Source organism: Phaenicophaeus curvirostris, chromosome 4 (genome assembly GCF_032191515.1).
Source record: "Phaenicophaeus curvirostris isolate KB17595 chromosome 4, BPBGC_Pcur_1.0, whole genome shotgun sequence".
NCBI lineage: Eukaryota > Metazoa > Chordata > Aves > Cuculiformes > Cuculidae > Phaenicophaeus > Phaenicophaeus curvirostris.
In genome coordinates this window covers 33828236-33851151 of record NC_091395.1, presented here as the reverse complement: position 1 = coordinate 33851151, position 22916 = coordinate 33828236, and the positions used below count along the sequence as shown (strand labels likewise).

The 22916-nt window shown below is 35.2% G+C and overlaps 1 protein-coding gene across 2 annotated transcripts in view; it reads left to right on the top strand.

Annotated features, from left to right (window-relative positions):
* WDR17 (WD repeat domain 17) overlaps positions 1-22616 on the top strand; it is a 44898-nt gene extending 22282 nt beyond the window's left edge. Inside the window, exons 11-30 of one of the 2 annotated variants that reach the window (XM_069855751.1) lie at positions 46-132; positions 856-1020; positions 3920-4122; positions 4263-4412; positions 4523-4653; positions 6054-6179; positions 8348-8503; positions 8787-8851; positions 9353-9485; positions 11044-11132; positions 12113-12212; positions 13350-13489; positions 15841-15861; positions 16838-16949; positions 17656-17797; positions 17886-17988; positions 18843-18944; positions 20585-20680; positions 20863-21046; positions 21916-22616. In XM_069855751.1, the coding sequence (XP_069711852.1) occupies positions 46-132; positions 856-1020; positions 3920-4122; positions 4263-4412; positions 4523-4653; positions 6054-6179; positions 8348-8503; positions 8787-8851; positions 9353-9485; positions 11044-11132; positions 12113-12212; positions 13350-13489; positions 15841-15861; positions 16838-16949; positions 17656-17797; positions 17886-17988; positions 18843-18944; positions 20585-20680; positions 20863-21046; positions 21916-22035 (2425 nt within the window). In that variant the 3' untranslated portion in view covers positions 22036-22616. The remainder of the gene's footprint in view (positions 1-45; positions 133-855; positions 1021-3919; positions 4123-4262; positions 4413-4522; positions 4654-6053; positions 6180-8347; positions 8504-8786; positions 8852-9352; positions 9486-11043; positions 11133-12112; positions 12213-13349; positions 13490-15840; positions 15862-16837; positions 16950-17655; positions 17798-17885; positions 17989-18842; positions 18945-20584; positions 20681-20862; positions 21047-21915) is intronic. The other variant, XM_069855752.1, reaches the window with a different exon arrangement.
* The last annotated feature ends 300 nt before the right edge of the window (positions 22617-22916 follow it).

Below are 22916 nucleotides of genomic sequence, written 5' to 3'. Positions count from 1 at the left end.
GGAATGTTGTCTTTCCTCATAATATTGCGTTGTAATTGATTTCAGTATTATTCGAACCGTCGATGGCAAGGTTCTTCACAAGTACAAACATCCAGCTGCAGTCTTTGGCTGTGATTGGAGTCAAAACAACAAGTAAGTAAGAATTAACCCAAAGAATTGATACTATTTACTATTTAAATGGATTACCATAAAATAACATGAGGTGTGATATTTATTGTGATATTAGAGAACTGAAAATATTTCTGTTCCACAGAGTCCGTAGCAGCTCTATATTCCCAGTGGTGTATTTGATTGCCTAACATGTTAATGTGTCGAGCAGGACTAGAGGTACTTAACTTTCAGAAGAGGATCTTATCATATTGATGGGAGAAAAAAAAACATTCCCTTTCTGAATATGTAAATGGGAAAAAAAACCAAACAGACATTTAGTACAAGGAAAGTGGGGTTTAGCTAGATTTGGTTTGTTTTAATGACTGCTAAGTTGCAGATACAGCAGGCAATGAAATAAGCTGTGATATATGTTAATTTTGCAGATAATTATGAATAACAATATAGGAAGTTTTTGTAAAAAAAATTTATGCACTAAACCAGTTCTGTTAATAGTTGCATGTTGGGTGCTTGGTGAGGCTGTAGTGCAAATACTATTCTCTGTGGCAACTAATGGATCTTAATCAGGTTTTTTTCCTGATTCAGTATATTTAATTGGGTTATCAATAATTACATCATAAAGAGACAAAGGAGAAGCCAAAATAAGCTGGTTTTTTAAGTTGCAAAGTACATGTATTTAAAATAAATTTTTTAAAGAGTACTTTTAATGATCCCAGTAACCAAAGGTTTTACTATTTTATTTTGCAGAGATATGATAGCTACTGGTTGTGAGGATAAAAATGTTCGTGTTTACTACTTGGCAACCAGCTCTGATCAGCCACTGAAAGTTTTTACAGGGCATACTGCAAAGGTGTTTCATGTACGGTGGTCTCCTCTGAGAGAAGGAATCCTCTGTAGTGGCTCTGATGATGGGTGTGTATTTCTGAACTATTAGAAAAATTTAAAACTCAAGCAGGACTATTAGAGAAACTCAAGATCTTTAGTTGTACTGGTGCTGGCACCTTCAAAAAGTCTATGAATAATATAGTAGTCTAAATTTGTGGCTTCTTCAGGTTCAGGCTATAGCTTTGCTTTTAGCTTAATACAGGTTAATTATCTAAAATTGTCACAACTGCTGTAGCAGTGCAACTTCCCAAGTGTTTTCCCAAGAGCAGAGTTAGTGACTGATACCCATTACTTCTAGGAATGATACAAGGAGGATAACACATGCCTATGTTATGTCTAAAGATACGAGTGCAAGACCTGCTCTTACTTGGTGTCTCTCAGAAGTATAACTAAGTATGATCTGTGGAGATTCTAAATGGGTGCTTGGTACTTCTGTTTTGTTCATTCTTATGACATTTTTTGAGTCTTTTTTTCTATGGAAGGATTTTTCTATGATCCTAAACTGCTTCCCTGCGGAGTATACGTTATGAGATATTCTGATTTTGTTACCAATCATAACTATGTAATAAGTCTTGATTACAGAGGGTTTTCCAGAACAGTTACACTTTCACTTTGAGGGGAGGGGATCATTGAATAGCCTAGTCCCAGGTAACAGAAAGTAAGCAATCTTTTGTGTTTATTGTACTTGGTAATGCTTCAGTTTATAGTCAGAACTATAACAGATGACCTTTTGAACACCCAGGCTCATACAGTGCATAGCAGCAGTATGCAAGGGTCACACATTAGCACATGTTGCAGTAGGAAAACATACGTAAATATATGAAATGGTTTTCTAACTTGTGGATTCTCTTTTGTGATGCAAGGTCCATCAAATTGCCCCTCTTCTGCACTGGAGAAAATGTAATAGGTGCCTTTGCTGACATGGGTTAGCTTTGGTAATATATATGATAATGTAATAAAATTTAGCCAGAATTATGATGAGCTTTTTAAGAAACTTAACTTTTAAACTCCTAATCCTGTAGTCTGCTTAATTAACTGTACCCAACTACAGCAACTGCTGAAAATAAACGAAAATGCTGGAAACTTACTTTGTTAAATGGGAAGAAAAAGATAGTGAGAAAGCTGGTATGAATCCTTCCTCTTTGTCTGTATCATTGTGATGGGAATTTCACAGTTTAAGATAGCCTGGTGTTCTCTTCTGCCACGTGACAAATGACACGTTCAAAGAATAGCATAGAATATTTCTGTTAGAAGGGACCTAGAACCATCATCTAGTCCAACTGCCTGACCATTTCAGAGCTAACAAGAACTTAAAGCATGCAATTAAGGGAACTGTCCAAATACCTCTTAAACACTGAGAAGCTTAGGGCATTAACCACCTCTAGGAATTCTGTTTCAGTGTCTGGCCACCCTTTTGGTAAAGAAATGCTTCCTAATGTCAAGTCTCAACCTCCCCTGATGCAGCTTTCAAACATGCCATCTTATCATTGAATACCAGGGAAGAGAGATCAGCACCTCCCTCGCCTCTTCCCCTCCTCAGGAGAAAGCAATGAGGTCATCCCTCAGCCTTCTTTTCTCCAAAGTGGGCAAGCACGAAGTCCTCAGCTACTCCTCACAGGACATTTCTTAGAGCCCTTTCACCAGATTTGTTCCCCTCCTCTGGATGTATTCAAGGACCTTCATATTCTTCTTAACTTATAGGCCCCAGAACTGCACACTGCACTCAAGGTGAGGCTGCACCAGTGCTGAATACAGCAGGATAATCACCTCTTTTAATGGGCTGGTTTTGCAGTGTTTGCACCCCAAGATACAGTTTTCACTGTTCACTGTCAGGGCACTGCTGAATCACCTCGAGCCTCCTGTCAACCAATGCCCCCGATCCGTTTCTGGGGGGCTGCTCTGCAGCCACTCCTATCCCAGTTTATACTTGTGCCTGACATCAGTCTATCCTAGGTGCAGAATCTAGCATTTGTTCATGCTAAATTTCATCCCATTAATCACTGGCCAATGCTCCAGTCTGTCTAGATCCTTCTGCAAGGCCTCTTGCCCCTCAAGAAAGTCAACAACACCTCTCAGTTCAGTATCATCACCAAATTACTAGTGATGCGTTGAATTCCTCCATCTAGATTATTGATAAATATGTTAAACAGAACTGACCCTACAAGTGAACCCAGAGGAATACCACTGGTGACTGGTCACCAGCCAGATGTAGCCCCATTCACTACAACCCTTTGAGCTCTGCCCTTCAGTGCAACGTGGACCTGCTTATCTCACAGTTGGAAGAAAGGTGCTGTGAGGGGCATGCCAAAAGCCTTACTAAAATCCCAAAAAACAACATCTACTACCTGCCCTTTACCCACTAGGTGGGTGGCCTTATCACAGAAGGATATCAAATTAGTTAAAAATACTTTCCCTTTGTGAATCTATGTTAACTGTACCTGATGATCGAATTATTCTTTAAATGCTTTTCAATAGTACCCAGTATCCAGCAACTGTGGTTAGACTAACATATCTGTAGCTTCCTGGGTTTATCAGGGGGCTGTTAAAGCCATAGAAAAGATAGGTCTTACATTTTTGCCTTGGTTTTCTTTCAATTTTCCCACCCGAGAGTCCTAACAGAAAAATTTATTACACAGGCAGGAATACAGACAAACTTCTTTTCTTTCACTGACATGTAAGATAATGGTGCATGTGAGATTTTGAAAGGATGAAATAGTTTCCTACTGTGGTGAACTCTTTGCTGTATTTTGTACCACATCCCAAACATGAAGGGCATTGGCTCCAGCCTCTCCTGTTACAATACCTATAAAAGTATTTCAAATAAATATTCTGATAAATTTGAAGCTTAGAGTATTGCTGAACTAGAGAGAGAATCATATTTCAGTAGGTGGTTTGATGGACATCGATCTTTCTTACTCTCTTTCAGTACTGTTCGAATATGGGATTATACACAGGATGCTTGTATAAATGTTCTTAGTGGACATACAGCTCCAGTACGGGGACTGATGTGGAATCCCGAGATTCCATACCTTCTAATATCTGGCAGTTGGGACTATACAATTCGAGTCTGGGACACAAGAGACGGAACATGTTTGGACACAGTTTATGATCATGGTGCAGATGTATATGGTAATATTTTGAAGTTTTGCTTTATTTCTGTATTGAAATGCATTTTAAAATATTTTAAAATTTATAAATTAATTTAAATCTAACTAGGTATGAGATAAACTTCATTATCTAGCTACATTTTTAAATGCTTTTGTTCCTAGGATTAACATGTCATCCTAGTCGTCCATTTACTATGGCATCTTGCTCTCGTGACTCCACTGTGAGACTGTGGTCATTAGCACCTCTTATAAATCCTCTACAAATAAATATCTTTGTGGATAGATGTTGGGATGAGATTATAGGTAATGCAGGTAAGTAAATTGTATATACCATTGTTTTAATTTTCTCTATATTACTATACACTTTTAGGTTTTTTTTCTTGTTATGTTAATTTTCATGCATAAATCTCTGTGTGTGTTAGATCGTGCTGTGGAATCTGGTGCTCCTCCTTTGCTGTGTGGTAAAGTTTCCAGGGAAATTAAACAAGAAGTGGAAAAATTGACAGGAAATCCTCGAGGAAAGAAACTAAGGTGGTTTTCAGAATGTTTTTCAGTAAGTATTCTGCAAACCTAAAGATGTTGTCACTGTGCATGTCTTTCTCTTCTGAAGTAAATGTCTAAAACTGAAATTACTTTCTTCTCTACATTTCGGGCATTTTTTTTTCCATCTTTCTTAGACAGAGCTCAGAAAATATGCAGAATTCAATTCTGTCCCCTAACAGTTCTGTATGTGAAATTGTCCACAATTTAATTGTTCACCAGTTGTGAACACCAATTTTTGACAAAGTGAAATAGGTGGGATAATTTAATTTTCCATAGGAAAAGTTTGATTTGGCAAGAGTTCACTGTTGAAGAAAATTAAAAGATGTGTTTTATCAAACTACACTGGATTTTTTAATCTTTCAAAGGGACACCCTCATTACAGATCAGCTTTGAACTGCCCAAATGTCTGTGCCAAAACTGCTGTGTTGCTTTGCAGGAGATGTAGATCTGGATGACCCATGCCCCAGTATCTATCTGTTGCCTTTGCTCTCTTTGAACAGTAATATTTCCTATAAATTACTGCAGCCTTCCTGTGCAGTTGAAGTGAAAATGCAAACTACTGGGTCCCTATGAGTGCTTAGCTGCACAGGAGCTGGAGTTGAGGTAGAACATGGACAAAAATTACCTAGAACTACAGCCTGTTTCAAGCACTGTTGTAATTGAAGTCAATAGACTGATATACACGGACCTGGGTCATCCAAAATACTTGTTTTGGTTTCTAGCTGAATGGAAATATATGATTTAGAAATGCTGAAACATTCTTTCTCGGTTACAAATCTTGACATTTTCTGTTTTATAAAAAATATATTTGCATGAAATTCTTTGTTTTATAGAAGTTATATTTTTTGATCGGCTGTGTTCAGTGCTTTTTGAGTCTGGAAAAGAAAGCATTGTGCTTAAACTATGGGGAGTCAAGTAAGATTCAAGGGACTGAAAAAAGAGGGAATAGCCTCTCATTCTGCTTCCCCCCTTACCCCCTACCCCAGTAGGATCTTCTGCTTTTTATCAGCTAAGAAATAATTGTTCTTCTGAACTTGTAATCCTGTTACTCTTAGGAAAGATCATTTAGTTTAATGAATTTTTTTTTTAAGCTTTTAATTAGTCGCTCTTTTCTAGACCTCATTCAACATTAAAACATTGTCCTAGTTCTACAGAAGGATTGATTCAAATGTTAGACAGATAAAAATGGGGTTTGTTTTTTTTTTAAATTGCCTCCGTGTCCTGCAAGATTTTGTGCATATACCCTTATACCATACGTGACTATTGTAAGATTTAAAATTAAGATACTGAAATGGTCTGAAATTGTTTCTTGCCAATTGACTGACAAATGTTTTCAATTATCTTTATAAGTTAAAGTTTCTCTCTTGAACTTTACTGCAATACAACTCTTTTCTTCCCTAACAATTTTAGCCTCCAGGAGGCACCAAAAATTTATGGGACTTAGTTGCTGTAATAAAAGGACAAGACGACAGTTTGCTTCCACAAAACTACTGTGAAGGAATTATGCATATGAAACATCTTGTTAGATTCAGAATGGTAAGTGAAGCATGAACAGTATGTGAAAATGATTGTTAATCTATAGAGTATTTCAGTCTTTAAAAATAACATTTAGAGTCAAGATTTATTTCATGTACAAAGATATTTGTGCAATATCAGTTCTCTGTGCAACACTAGTCTGTTAGAACAGTAGCATCTTGGTAAGTCTGCATGATTTCATGCATATTCAGTGATAAAATGGTACAGTTATTAACTAGAAAAGCTGTTTTTAAAATAATGAAAAGAAATTGCGAAACAAATATCACTACAACTTAAGGCATGAAGCAATTTTGTCTTCCCTGTTATATATACTATACTTTTATAGTCAGTCAAATTATTTGGTTGTATAAACATGAAGTCTGTAGTTATGTTCAGATACAAGGACAGGGGAATTCCTGTCTGGAAAAGCAGAAATATGCCCTGTAGCTATCCTAAAGGAGGAGTGGAAAAACAAGAACCTGTCATTAACACAGAAATACAGCTGAAGTGTGACTCAGATGTGAATATGAAATTCAAATACTGGCCCATAAATTTATTAGTAGCTGCAAATAGGAATATACAAGCAGACATAAAGGTTGTGCAAAATGTGGGTGTAGGTGGTTCTGTCAGGGATTTCCTGGGGATACTAAAGAATCCCATATTCCAATGACTGGGTTGGAAGTAGAGGGAAGATACCTATTCCAATGGATCAGGAAATGCATAACTCCCCACTTGTCAGCCCCAGAAGTACATACCTGCCAGATATCACCTGTTGTTTGCTGTTGCAGTCTCTCTCTTGCAAAATCACAGACTCTTTAATATAGCGTTCTACATACCTTATGGCTCATAATTGGTGCAAGATTTTTACTGGTGTGGTTAACTGTAATGATAGCGGTTGCACTACTAACACTGTGAAGTGTTATGTGTGCTTCCAGAAACCAATTTTCTCAGCCACTCTAAGCTGAAAAGAAGAAATCAGTTCTTGACTTAGGCAGTGCAAGCAGTCTGCTTATCCCTGTAACATGATTTCATGCATTTATAACTTGAGTGACCTAGAGTAATCGCTGTTTTTTCTGTGGATCTGGATTAAGTGTTTACATTAATGAAAAGTTGTTTGACCCCTTTTTCTCCTGACTCAGAAACATGCTTAAGAGCTTTAAGAGAAAGCAGAGGTAGGGTGATGCTGCTTGTATATGGCTGCTAATACCATTTTTTCCTTAGGAAACTGGATAGTGGCATTAGAGCACCTAGACATCTCAGGATGAAACAGGAACCTAGTGCTTTTTTCTTTTTTGGTTTGTGTTTTTGGGTTTTTCTTCCTTTTTTTTGGTTTCTAGCCAACATAGAGTACATTGTTTGTTTTGAAAAAAATAGATCTTTTGCCTTTCTCAGGAGCTACCATTGGTTTTCATTGCAGTTTACTTCAGTGAAGAATGTTCAGAATTTGTTCTCCATCCTCCATATGTGCTATTGTAGAGCCATGAATAGCCACGTACTGTCTCACATGCATTGTTGTAAACTGAGAACTCTTGAAATGGGAAGTTCCTTTTGCTTTTTTTTCTTTCTTAATTTTAAATGGGATCCTATCACAGCTTGTTTCTCAAACTCTTCCAGATGAAAAAATTTAGTCTTATCTCTTCAACTAATATAAAAATTGCGGTGGTTGGGAATATAAATAATTAATTGGCCATAGATGAATAGGATATGACAGATCACGACACAGATTGAGCCTACTATCCTTATTCGTTCTTTATATGAGCATCATTATAATTGTAATAAGTACAATTTCCAGCTCTATATGGTTTATGTTCACAAATAATTTTTGTTAATAAAAATTCATGTTTCAAAAACATGAATATTTTATGATGAACATCTAGGTAAGTTACTGTTTCATATGAGAAAATGGCTGAGAATTAAAAAATACGTAAAAGAGATTAAAGGAGGATAATCAAGGAAAATGTTTGTGCAGCAAAACACTAACACAGTTTCTTGAACAGTAAAAATAGTTCACTATAATCTCCTTGTAAGCTCTTCCAATTAGCCTTTTCTCAAAAGGATTTTTTTCTTAAATGATAACCTTTGTATTCCATTTTAATGTTTGATATTAACTCATTCTTAAGAAAACTTATTTTCATCAGAGTAAGCTACTTCTGTTTTTTAACTTTATCCTTTTTTTTTTCCACCCTCAGTCCAAGGCACAAGAACTGACAACAATAAAAATGTCCAAGTTTGGAGGTGGTATTGGTGCACCAAGCAAAGAGGAGAGGCTTAAAGAAGCTGCAGAAATACATTTAAGATTAGGACAAATTCAGCGATACTGTGAACTAATGGTAGAACTTGGAGAGGTAAAATACCAGAACATTATTGAAGAACAGTAAAATATGAAGATTTCTGAAAACCAACTAGCGTAGCAAAGATGGAGTAGCAATTAAAGGGATCTCAAGTCCAGAAAAGAGTGATCTCGCTTCATTGTATTATTTTTAACATATGCGGTCTAATGCATAGATCATTCCTTATTTAACCTCTTGACAAATTTCTTTTTATTGGCAGAAATATGAAACTAGTTAAAAATACAGCTGTTTCTCAAAATAAACCAGTCACATTAAATGTAATGCTGCTTTCTTCTAGTGGGACAAAGCTCTCTCAGTTGCTCCTGGTGTATCGATGAAATATTGGAGGAAGTTAATGCAAAGGTAAGGAAATAAAAATATGATGCTAAACTGTGGCTTCTGTCCATAAAAGGACATAGACAAGTAGGAAAGATGGATACTAATAGCAGTTTTACTTGGCTTTTGTTACTGCATTATAGTGATGTTGCTTTTTGTTCAGTAAGTTTTGGGATGGAGCAGTGTAGGATTTCAACAACTGTTTTGTGTACAAGAATCATAGAATCAGGATCTCACAGAATAGTTTGAGTTGGAAGGAACCTTAAAGATCATCTGGTTCCAACCCCACTGCCATGGGCAGGAACACCTTCCATGGACATGAATTGCAACTTTAATTGAAAACTCCTCAGTGCAGTATCCACAGTTTGCAAGTCTTCTGAGGTCTGGAAAGGCAGATGGGTTTCAGTGAACTTTATGCAGCTTTATCTAACACCTATACCATAGAGATAAGTTTAGTGATCAATTATATATGTAGAACTTTTTGTTTATTTATTCTTGTTTATTTATTCTCCTAAATTGTTTAATTAGGAGAGCAGATCAGTTAATTCAGGAAGAAAATGATGATGTCATCCCATACTGTATAGCTACCGGAGATGTGAAGAAACTAGTTTCTTTCTTTACTTCAAAAGGCCAGCTTAAGGAGGCTCTCCTTGTTGCACAGGTATCATTATGTATAACAGTGTGGGAGATGTATTTAGCTGTTTATTTTTGACTCTGAAGGTGACGAGCATATTTAAAAGATAGCTCTGTTCAGTTTTGCAAAATGGCTAAATAACCCTATTCTTTTCTTTTGTGTTGCATGACCAGTTTTTACGCAGAAATTGTTAGAAGGCATCTTGTGCTTACAGATTTTAAGCCTGATTCTTCTAAATTGTAATCAAACGCCTGTAATGAAAACCGATGTATTTGGGTTTGGCTGAAGTAGAAAATTCACCTATTTTCAGCCATCAATATTGCCCTTAACATTAAAGACATATATGATTTCTCTTGCATTTCATATGAGGTCTTGGTTATACTACTTCCTATAGAATCTTTGGGTGAAACTTCTCGGTTGCATTTGTAATCAATATAGGAAATCAAATTTTCAAATTAATGCAAAAAAACAGTACAAGACATTACATTAGGAAGGGAAGGGACATACCTGCTTTTGGTAAACACATGTGAAAGGCCACACAGAACATGTGAGAATGATACTTTGTTTCACTTTCTCACCATTCCTTTATTCTTTTTGACTAATTTCTGTATACTTAACATAGTTTCATAGAATCACCCGGTTGGAAAAGACCTCTTGGATCATCGAGTCTAACCATTCCTATCTGTCACTAAACCATGTCCCTGAGACATGTTGTTAAATAACCTGACAAGATTTATCCCCAGTACATCCTCTCATGCTTACCTGTTCTGTATATTCAATTGCTTCAGAGATAAGAACTTTAATAATGCATGGGAATTTGTCCTTTAGTAATTGTCTATTTGTATATTGTTGTTGTTATAGTAATGGCTGAATAGTGCACAGAATAGAACTTTGAGGTATGCTTAAATTTAATAAGTTATAATGTTAGAACTTTAAAGCATCTTTAAGCTTTAGGAAGATTTTTTTTTTTTTTGTAAGAGAACGGGCACTGCTGAGGTTGCTTTAATTATAATTCATAAAATAGTCTTTACCTCAAAGATTTAATCAGATAATATTAAGTGATAAAATACCAGGACTTACTGTCCCTTTTAACTGACCCCTGTGTTTTAATGTCATTATCCCAGCTACATCTTAAAGCTGATCTCTTCTTCTTTAATGTTAGGAATAATTTATTGCCAGACACAAAAAAAGGTTCAGCTTATGTTACTGTACAAACCTTTCTAGATTTGCTGATATACCTACTGAGAAGTATCTGTGGAGTCTTCCGTCACTCACAACCGCTTGCTTCTCACAGTATAAAAATCAAGGTTGTAGCCCTCACTGTCCATTATAAGTGTATTCAAATGCTGGAAAAAATCTGGAAATAAGAGATCTCTTGCTTCTGTAGAATTTCTTGTATGTCTGGATAAAACTAGGCTAAGATTAACTATGAATAAGGTGATTTGTTTAAACATTTCCTTTGTGTTAACTAGGCTTTACAAGGATTTTTATAGATCTTAGATTTTTTTTTGGTTGATAAAAAAATCATGTTTCTCATTCAGTTTGATTGGTGTATTAATTGATCTATTTTTTTATTCACTTCTAGGCAGCTTATGAGGGAAATATACAGATGTCACCACTCTCCACAGGTGGATCCTCAAATTCAGCTGAAAACAATACAGATGATTACAATGAGTAAGTTGTTGTAGTTTTGTATGTAAAGCCTCCTTTTACTTGTGCCCCCATGCTGCTTTCTGGCACAAGATGGATTTTTCATATGTATGTATTTTATTCTTGAATTTGAGTTATGTTTAAAATGTGTTCCTATGCACTTAAATATGTAGCATATTAGCTTAGAATATATAGTAAGCAGAGTAGTATTTAACAGTAATAGCTATAAATTGGAGAGGGGCAGATTTAAACTAGACATAAGGAGGAATTTTTTCACAATGAGTGTGGTGAGGCACTGGAACAGGTTGCCCAGGGAAGTGGCTGCCCCTTCCCTGGAGGTGTTCAAAGCCAGGTTGGATTGGGCATTGGGAACCCTGATCTAATGAGAGCTGTCTTTGCCCATGGCAGTGGGGTTGGAATTAGACGATCTTTAAGGTCCTTTCCAACCCAAACTATTCTAAGATTCTGTAATTAATAAGTATCTGTGAGAACCAACATTTTATGCATCTTCTCCTCCTGAAGCTTCACTCTTTATCGTCAATGAAGTTTCTGACAATGTACACTAATGGCCATATTTTCATAGTATTGCCCTTAAAAGAAACCATGGATCTATTTTTGTTCAGAATAGTACTGAAAAACCTAGACTACATTATCAATTTATGTGTGTAGTAACAAAAGCTGTTTGGAGGCTGTGTAGTTACTCCATTTACACATGCAATTTTTCATCAATTAGAGAAACACTTATGCAGAGTTCACAGGTACATGATGAATATTCAAATATCTGATTTTTATTTTATCAATCTGAAGAGACATTTCCATACTGATGTAGATGGTGGATGAAGCTCAAACTGACTGCACTTTGAAAGCTAGTGCTGTCATTATCTGTAAGTTTGCTATAGAAATTTTAGGGTACAGCAGCAAATGTGGTGACTTGTACGTAAAGTAAGAGACAAAGAACTCCAACCTTTAAGTGACCTTGCAGAATTCATGTTTTATTCTTGCAGGCTTCTGCACAAGGTTAGTAAAGAACTGGCAGAATGGTATTTCCAGGATGGCCATGCAGTGCTTGCAGCATGTTGCCATCTGGCTGTTGAAAATATAGAGGTAATTTTTTTAATTTTCTCTTTAACTATGGAAAGGCAACATTGACTTCCTTTTTAACATCTCCATATGTTAACTGTTTTTTTAAAATGTATGTACCACATTCAAAAATGTATTATTTACACTTGGTATTTGTTTTGTATGTATTTATATAGGAAGTTTGATCCTTAGAGTATTATAGTAGCAAAGCTTCCCTGGTTCTATGAAATTCAAGACATGTCTCACGCACAGAAAGTAGTATGTTATTATTTAATTGTATTTTCATATATACAGTATCTTGTTATATTAGAAAATATAAGGTGCCTAAGTCCCGTAAATATATACACATCAGTATTACTGTTTACTGTTTAAGTCAACTCAAAAGAACCATTCAGAACTGGAACTTCCTTGTGCTACCAAAGATGCAGCCTTCATCTTGAAAAATTTGCTGTCTAAATGATGAAGTAAACAGGCAAAAATCCCCTCAGTACAAAAATAGGGATGACATGTAGGAAACATTTTATTAGATTTTGTTTGTAGTTTTACATGTCATTTCTTTTCCTCACTCTCTGGATTTTGTTGTTGCTGACTCAACGTGTTGTTCCTCCTCTATCCTTTAAAATAAGTAAAATTCCACCTTAATGAGCTGTTTGGAGAGAAAGCAATAATCAGTTAATGACTGTATTTCAAAAAAGACTTATTTAAAGTTATTGTTTAGTCTCTTACTTTTTAATGTTGCCGAATTGCAGAATTTCAGTTGCCCAGAGAGGGTAAGAACAGGAAAGTCATTCCTGGTTTGGTTTGGGTTTGTTTTTTTTGAGTCTCCTTTCATCAAAAGAGGAGAGAAATACATACTCTGAAAGCTGGTATCCTTATTTAAGACTAGAAGAAATTTCTGTTATGGTATTTATGTAATCTCTTTGGTTAAATAAAGGAAGATTCTGCTAAAGGAAATCTATTTGGATATTTAAGAATTGATCAATACCTGATGCACAATTATTACTAATGCAAGGGACTCAAATTTTATATAAGGTTGTTTTAATTAATGCATATTTTGTCCTTCTGTAAAAGCAGTCTCATAAATGAATGTCATATGCTCAACGTGGTGAATCTCCAAAAATGCTTGTGTCCCTTAATGATATAATTTTTTCATTGAGCAAGCTTGCGATGGCAAACCTGATTCGTGGAAATGAACTGGAGTTGGCAATCAGTGTGGGTACTGTCTTAGGAGAAAGTGCAGCACAAGCAACACATTATGCCCTAGAATTACTAGCAAGAAAATGTATGACAGTAGCAACATGGTAAGAATTTTTTAATCCAAAGAAGATTTTTTTTTCCCCTCTCCCCTAACAAAATGATTAAGGTTTTTCATTCTGAAACTTTTAGACACCAAACCATCATGAATAGACAGAATAAGAATTGCTGCTTGAATAAGAATTGCCATATTAGACCTTTGAAGCACAGGGCATGTAAATGTTCTGCTTTAATCTCAAAAAACATTAAACAGAGGATGAAACCCACTGAAAAAAACCCTAGATACTTGGGCAATAGGTAGCACAGTAAGTCCGGGTCTGTACTGAGTAAAAATGATTGCTCCAGTAAGATTTAGAATCAAATTATAAAGTCAAAAGGAACAGAAACTTAAGCAGGGTCTGTGAACTTATTTTTAAATACTTGCTTGAAAAATACAACAAACCAAGAGACTGAGGAATAATTTTGTAATAGTATTGGGAATACAAGACAGCTAGTGAGATTTAAGGATGAAGCAGATTACTATTTAATTCTGCAGGAGTAAGCAATTTCTCTATTGCATATTGGGGAAACTCTGCCAAATTTTCTTTTCTTCCTTGTAGTTGTTTTACTTTGAAGGATATAGTTTTGGTCTGATTTTTGTCTACCAATGAAAAGCAGAAAACCTTCCTAAGATGTATTTGGCAGTTGTATGATTTTTCAGAAGTAACATTTCATAGAAAATGTGCTTAAACAGATATTGCACTTAAGCACCTGTTTTGCTGCTACAGTTGGTATTTCCTTAACTATCTAGACGTAACCTGAGAGAAACATGGTGGAACTCCTATCTACAGAGGATTTAACCTGACTTAGACAATTATGTATTGTAGATGAAGATGAAGTAAGAAATGGATGACTTGCTCCTTTGGTTTCGCAATGATTTAGCATGTCTGCATTGTACCAGTTCTAACAGGTTTGCTTGGGCGACTCCATCTTCAGTTTCTGAAATCTCTGAAGCTCTTTTTCTGGTCTCCCTGCCTTCATTGTGAAGAGTGATTTTTATATAGCCTCTGATAGGGAGCACTGGACGTGCAGTTAAGAAAAACAGAGTATAATCTTCCAATTCTATAACAAAAGCTTGTCTCAGTGCTGAATGGTATGGCATTTACATGTATGTACATAAAACCTGAGCAAACTAATAAGCGTGTACACTGAAGTCTATATGGGTATACAAAATAAAACCTTAAATTGGTGTACTGCATATTGCCCCAGTATACCTCTGGATTTGTCAGTGGGTTTCATATGCTATACCAAACACCTATTACAGCTATACCCTCCAATCCTGTATTCTGATTTGCAGCCATTATAGCATTTTTTTCTGATCTGTAGGAAAAGATCATAGATAACCAAATCTCTTCATATTTTTAATAAAGAGAACCTGGCACAGCAAGGAAGCACTTTGGTGCACTGCATGTATGGGATCTTGCATGGGGAAGCTGGAATTCAAGGGCCTCTGATACTTGAAGGGCTCCCATTTTGTTTTTTACTTGTTGTTGTGATTAGGGATATCTGTCAATTTGAAACGTTTCATTGAAGAGACACACTTAATTGTAGACACCTCAAGGAACCCTGAGAGGACCTTGATGAGTTAGCAGTGAAATCAGTTATTAGTAAAATAGGGGTGGTTTGGTGTTTTTTTTTTTGTTGGGGTTTTTTTTTAGAAGTGCTCTAAAATATCAAATCAAATCAAAAAACTCAAAACTAAACATTCGTGCCCTTCCCCATCTTTCCAGATCTGTAGCCTTGAGAAAATGTGTGAGTGTTTAAGAAAACCATGTTCATCGTATTTCTGTTTAGCACCTAAATACTGTTAAAAGCAACCTTCTGCTATTCAGAAGGCGAGTGATATCTTACTTGAGATACTGAATTCTGATTATGCAGACTCAGCCACCCAAATTTGTTCTTCCTACTGATAGTTTTCAATTTGATTCTTGAAAATCATTCCAGGAAACACAATTTGTAGGCTATTATATGAGGGCTTATTTGGATTTTTTAATCAACTATTTGGCTGAGCAATTTCTGATCACTTTAAAAAATGTTAGAATTGCCTATGAAGATGAGTACATGCGAGTAATTGATCTTGAAAATAGTTTTAAGAACTTGTGAAATAGCCTATATTCTGAAAGAGCCTTTCTGTGTTTTGGAAAAGTGCCTATTGCGTGGTAATGATCTAATAGACCTTTTGGCATGAGCTTTATTACGTTGTCAAAAGGTATTGGAAAGCTATTTTTTCATTGTTAAAGTCTGCCCTGACCCTGAGATTTGTTATTGTAGTTTAATTATTTTGTCTTAGATTTTTCCTCTGCAAAGTAAGAACACAAAACAAAATTTTGTTCATTATATTTCAATGTCTTCCTTCTAGCTTTCCATCACTTGGATACAGGTATTTTGCTTTGAAAAATTTGAGATTTGAAAAGCATGTGACTTTACTAATGCTAAAAATAATCTTAAACTAAGTTTTCTGATTTTTTTAAATTGTGATTAATTCCTGAAAGTGAGATAGAAATCAATTGTGAATATTTGACAGTAGCTTACTTGAACATTTTTAAGCTAAAGACTGCATTCTGAAAATCCAGGAGGGCTCAGTAGGAACTTTTGCCTCACGTAGGGGCAAATCAGTCTTGTGGGTCACAGGAGAAATGTCTGCATGAACAGAAAAGTCACAGAAGAACCAGAATAATCAATTATTAAAGGCTCAATAGAATGATTGTTTCAAACTAAATTCATATTTAGTTACGTTCTCTCCAGCTGCTTGTTGTGTTAAGGAAGGGGTAACAAATGGTAAAAAGTTACAAACGTTTCAGAAATATCAGTTTGCAAAAACACATTTTTCGTTTCAGATGGATGAAAATGGGTATCACATTCTTTTCTTGCATGATCTCTCTTTTATAATGTCCCAGAACCGTTAGCCATTCTAGATGACTGAGATGCTTTATGCTGGTGTCATGGAGCTGTAGAAGTCTGGAAGTTTGAGGATTGTTTCATGATACAGAGCCATGTTAACATCTTTCCTTCTTTTGGATTGGATAAATTCTGCTCTCCCTTCCTATCCCTGTTCACACATTCTTCCATCTCGCTTTGAGGTGGTTCTGATGCTTGAGGATTGCACAGCTGTTTAATTCAGCCAACTAAAGCAACAGAAATTAAATTAATATGTGACTTCCCAAAAAAAGATGAATAACTTAAGCCTTATTTATTGCACTGAAATAGTCTTAGAGACTGAGATTTCTTCTGATCTTTTCTGAAAATAGTATTCTTTTTCAGTAAACTCTTCTTTATAAAAGAAATGTAAAAGACAAAACAATTTCCTTGTATTACAACCATCAAGAGTAACTACATGTCATCTTTTGTTTGTGCAGGAATTTAGCAGCTGACCTTCTTATGATGATTCCTGATAATAAACTACAGTTAGTAAAATTATGTGCTTTTTATCCTGGATGCGTAGCAGAAATAAATGACCTGCATGAAAAGGTATAATGGAAAAGAATTTACCTGTATGCTGACAAGAGGTTATATATTGATTTGTTTATTAATTTCAGAAAAATTGAGACCAAATAAATGTGTAGGGTGAATTTGTCACAAACAGTCATATATGTTAAATATTGATTTTTGCTCTTTTAGTCTTCATTTACTTTATTTTCAGTATTGCACAAGAAGAAATTTAGTTCTTGAATACTACTTTGTGTATGATCTTTCCATGTCACAGGTTACTTCCTGAAGTAGCTTTTGATCTTCAGAATTACCAGTCAGTATGATTTTTAACTTCCTTATCACTGAAGTGCAGCCTGACAGATTGGGTTTCTGTGCTATCCTGAAATATTTTACATCTTATGTTGGTAATCTCCTTAAATCCCCACTTTCCTCTTAAGTGGCAGAAGAGTCTGCTTCACTAACTCAATGTTCGATTCAGACTGCACCTCTATTAAGCAGTAGTAAAGTTCCCAAAAACACTAGTAATGGTAACTGGTACTGCTTAAATTAAAGTTACAGAACCTTCTCCTCCTGTGTTGTTTTCTGGTCTAGGTGGCTTTCTTAATGTGCATTATATGCAGGTATGTTCTGTCTTTCAGATAGAGTTTGATCTTATTTTTATGTTCTAACTTCTGTGTTTCTCAGCATCTAAGATATGTGGTTTTGAAAAGTAAAATAATTCTTTGGCAAAATCTTTGTTTTGCAGTGTAACCTTCCTGATGTAGAAGAGTGTATGCGATTGGCAGAGACAGTTCAGGCAGATGGAGATATATTTGAAACTATAAAGTACTATCTGTTAAGCACAGAACCTGAAAAGGCTCTTCCCATTGGTATTCAGTATGTGAAAGGTAGGTGCTTGGGTGAAGAAACCTTTTAAAGCATAAGTCATTTGTATAGCTTGCCTCTTGAGATATTTTTGTTTCTATTTTTCAACAGAACAACTTTGTGGCTCAGATTGGACTGTAGATTCAGTCTGTCCATATCTTGATCTGCTAAGTTACATACGCACTGAACAATTAGTGTTGCATAAATGTAGTGAGTAAGTATATTTTCCTTACTTACAAAAGTGGAAGTTTCATTAAAGGAAGCTTTTGGAATTTAAAAAATATAGGAGCATGTTCTTAGTACCATTTGTCTATCAGCAGAGGGGTACAAAAAATTACAAGGGGGCTAGTTCCCAATTTGGAGAATAGACCGGGATTTTTCTGAATGTTCATGGTTTAGCAAGAAGAAAAGAAGATATTTTACTGCTCCTTTCTCTGTGGGGCATTTACAATGGCTGGATTGATGTTGGTCTTGTTCAAATTAAGATTCTTCAAATAACTATGGTATCAGTTTCCTAAAGAAAAAGAGCAATGGTACCACATGTCATATGGGGTTTTATGTCAGTGTTAAGCTGTCACTCTTAGAATTAACTCTAAAATAGTTAGATAGCTGTGGTTCACCTTTATGACAGGTGGTTGCAGCTAGGCTTGAATGCCGATATAGGTGCACATGTGAAGAACTAAAAGGATCAAAAAGCTTAACTCTTACCTGTGAACTGTGAAGAAACTTGGTGAAACTCAAGTCCACACTAATATATGGAGCAATTTTATTTACATTTAGAGCTTCATTGCATTAAAAGATCTCAGTGACGTTGGGTTTGTAACTTTACATGATTTTGCATAATAACTATCTACATGCTATTTAAAATTTAATAATTGAGATCAGTATAAAGCAGATGGAGTCTATTTTAACAATTAAATCACACAGAAAGTAAGTGTAATCAGCAAACATAGATCCTTTATGGAAGATGGATGGGTAAACTAGGTTTTAAAATTATAATTTGAATGTGAATTTAATGTTTTTGCAAACACTTTTAATTATAAATGGTTGATACTTGTCCATTTATAGATTTCGGAATGAGTTGCTGATTTTGTGTGGTTACATTGGTGCTTTACTTGCTATCAGAAGACAGTACAATAGCATTGTACCTGCACTTTATGAGTATACAAGGTAATAAGTCTCAATCCCTATTACGATGTGTGCCAGATATTGTTCCCACTTGCTCTCCTCCCCCTCCACCATAAAAAAAAAGCCAAAAATCAGTTAGCTCTCACTTCTGTTATGAGGTTATAAGTTATGAAGTTATATGCCTGCACGTAGAACCTTCTTTACTTCCTTTCTGTATTATACATATAGAGGTTTCTGAGGTAATGTTGCAAGTTGTGAATCCAATATTACAGTCAAACTCTTAGTTCTGTAAGAAAACCAGTTTTTAGAAGTACATGAGTACTCTGCATTACGTCCGTGCATGATTATGTGTTAACAGTAGCAGTTTTAATTTTGTGTCTGTATTGACCATTTTCCGAGACTTGCTTAGTATCAACAAGGACAAACTTTGAATTTCTGAGCCATCAGGCTAATGTATGGAAAACAACAAGATGAACTATAATAGCCATTCTATAAAAGCCTATGAAATGGAAATTATTTATTCATTATTAATTATTATTGATTATAGTAAGCAGCCACGCTTGAGACTCAGTTTGTGATACATTGGCTCTCAAACTCTAAGTTTTTCTGAGATTTAAAGAACCACTGAATGATACTGCTCTAAAATTTTTTTCTCAGATTGTCCAGTATTTTCAGGATTCATAAATATTTAAATTCCAGTCCATCTTAAGCTGAACTTATATGCTTAAGCTGTACACTTTTAGCACATATCAATACAAATGGAAGTTTGCTGAATTAAGTAAGGTAATAATTATAATCATAGAACCATAGAATAACCAGGTTGGAAGAGACCCACCGGATCATCAAGTCCAACCATTCCTATCAAACACTAAACCATGCCCCTTAGCACCCCGTCCACCTGTGCCTTAAACACCTCCAGGGAAGGTGAATCAACCACCTCCCTGGGCAGCCTGTTCCAGTGCCCAATGACCCTTTCTGTGAAAAATTTCTTCCTAATGTCCAGCCTAAACCTCCCCTGGCGGAGCTTGAGGCCATTTCCTCTTGTCCTGTCCCTTGTCACTTGGGAGAAGAGGCCATCACCCTCCTCTCCACAACCTCCTTTCAGGTAGTTGTAGAGAGCAATGAGGTCTCCCCTCAGCCTCCTCTTCTCCAGGCTAAACAACCCCAGCTCTCTTAGCCGTTCCTCATAAGGCCTGTCACTTGTGTATTTTGATAAGTAAACAATGCGTCCACTGCCAAGGTTTTGAAACTGTTTTCCACAAGTAATCAGATGGAATAAAGCTGTCCCAGGATGTGTATTGAACCGTGTTACTTTAACTTTATTTTCACGATATCTGCTATATATAGGCAAAATAGGGCCTTAATTATAAAGTTGTCATCATTAAAAATTAAGAACAAATATAGCCTTAAAATATTAAGAAAAAAATAGGGCTAAATAAAGACAAGCTTAAATAAGGAGGTATAAATGGGGATAAGTACGTTTTCATTGAATTTTATACTTTTATATAGAGTAATTTAATATATCCAAGGTTTAATATAATGATTAAGATGAAGGATCTATTTCCTTAAGTTTATTTCCATGTCAAATAGAAAATAATTTTATATTACTACTGTCTATATTGCTTTTCTTTTAAGAAAATATTCATTGTTATAATTAATTTGGACTTTACATTCCTTTTCAGTCAGCTTTTAAAAAGACGGGAAGTATCTGTACCTTTGAAAATTGAACAACTTTCTGAAGAACTAGATGCATGGAGAGCTTGTACTCAACTAGATAAGTAGGTGGAAAAATATAAAATTACAATGAATTAGACTATTAGTATTTACATGTTTAGATGTAAGTAGAATATTTCCTTTGTAAAATTCCAATATGAATGTAAAAAAATGAGTACTTTGTGGCTCTTTATTTCTAATGCAAATTAAGACGTAGAGTTGAAAAACAAATGTGTTTTGTTCATAGGCCTACCGATGAATCACCATGCACCCCGCCATCTGAATCACAGAGAATGGTATATTCAGTACTCATATCACGAACACAAGAAGAGCCTTTGAAAGGAATGGTTGGACCAGACTATGTCACTGGATCAAATCTTCCTAGTCATTCAGATGTTCACATCTCTTGTTTAACAGGGCTAAGGATACAGGTATGGTTTTCAGGCAGCTGATCTTTCTCAGTGATAGCATTGACTAGTTGTGAGTTTGGTGTAAATCTAAGGTTCCTCCATCATTTTGGAGGTAAAAAAGGTTTTTCTGTTGTGACAATAGCAGAAGTTAAAGAGAAGAAGTGCTGATGGCTATCAAAGCTCACAAATCACTTAGTTAAAACTGAGGTACTGTGGGCTAATTGCTTGGGTTTACAGGTTTTAAATACTGAGTTCAGAGCGCATGACTCTTTAAGAAGGCACTTAAACTGAATTGCAGCTTTGAGATCATATTTTGTCCAATGAAGAAATTAGCAAATAGGTTTTTCCATAAGATAAATTAGTGTTTTGTCCTTCATGCTTTTCATAGAGAGAAATTGAAATGATTCTATGACTGCATAGACTTCATGTTTTCAAACAATTCATAGAGGCATCATATTGTTTTTTTAGGTAGATGGGGAAACACAGATCAGCACAGATAATGACAGATACAATGAAGTATGTACTGCACTCAGAAGGAAATAAACCTTGTGACCTCAGACTCTAGTTCAGGCTAAATTTAACTCTGAAATAGTTGACTAACATATATAAAATACCACAACTATTAAAAATTGAACTCGCCGTCTAAGGACTGTGAAATGTTGGGTCTCCAGATTTTGGAATATGACAAGTTCACTTAATTTATAATGTGTAACTATTATCCAAGCTTTATGTTGGTGAGGTGCAATTTTTCTGTGAACGTAGATGATGGTTGTAAATCACGTTTTCGTGTCCTTCTTAGATAAATCAAAACATGGTGTCTGTTGTGATAGACTTTACTCAATACATATCACTTTCTTTTTCTTTCCTCCCCAAACATTTTTGCTGTTCAGGGTCCAGTGTTCTTCCTTGAAGATGGGAAATCTGCTATTTCACTGAATGATGCTTTGATGTGGGCCAAAGTGAATCCTTTTTCTCCACTAGGAACAGGAATACGACTTAACCCATTTTAATGAGATGTTTTCCTCTGTACTTTGTAGCACTTAAAATAATACTCGGGGGCTTAATACTGATTTAACCTTGACTGTCAAAGGACAGAACAATGGCAGTTGATTCATCCAGAAGGGCAATTACTTGGACTTTGATAATTGTAAAATGAGAACAAGAAAAGGATTTCTATACAGATCTTTGTTGATAATCCAAAGAAAAAGTTATTTGAAAATCCAAAGAAAACAAAAACCTAACTTCCTAGACAGCCATGTTTTGTTTTTTTTTAAGTAAGAACAGTGTTGTCAGACAATAGACATATTTCAGTTAACTCTGTGTAAACTGATTCCTTGTAAAGGAAGTAAGCAACTATCTGCACATTATCAAAATATTGATAACAAACTGTGATATCCATAAACACACTTTCAAATGCATAATAATAGAATGACTTTATTGATAGCCATTGCAACCTGGGTTTTGAATGACTGGAATCCTGTGGCCGTTTCATATATTTTATGTCCTCCTTTTTTAATATTCACAGATTTTTACACACAGGATTCCATAGTAAAAGTAAAATTTAAAAAGCACTTGTTTAGATTATTTTTTTCATCCATTAGTTATTGTGCTTTAATAGCAGTACAAAGATGTTTACTAATGTTTTGTTTAGATAGGTTTGAATATCTAGATTATAAAATTCTATTTTCTAGTAAGTTCATCTTTGGCAACTGTCCCCCTTATTCTTTCACTGGAAGCTAAAATATATTTATAATTATTTTTTTTTAAACAAAGAGTTTGTAAGGAACAAACAGCAAATGTATTGAAATCATTTCAATATGTTATGCACTTTTAAAATACTTGTTTTCTTTTTATATTTTATATTAGTTATAAATATACATACTAGTATGAC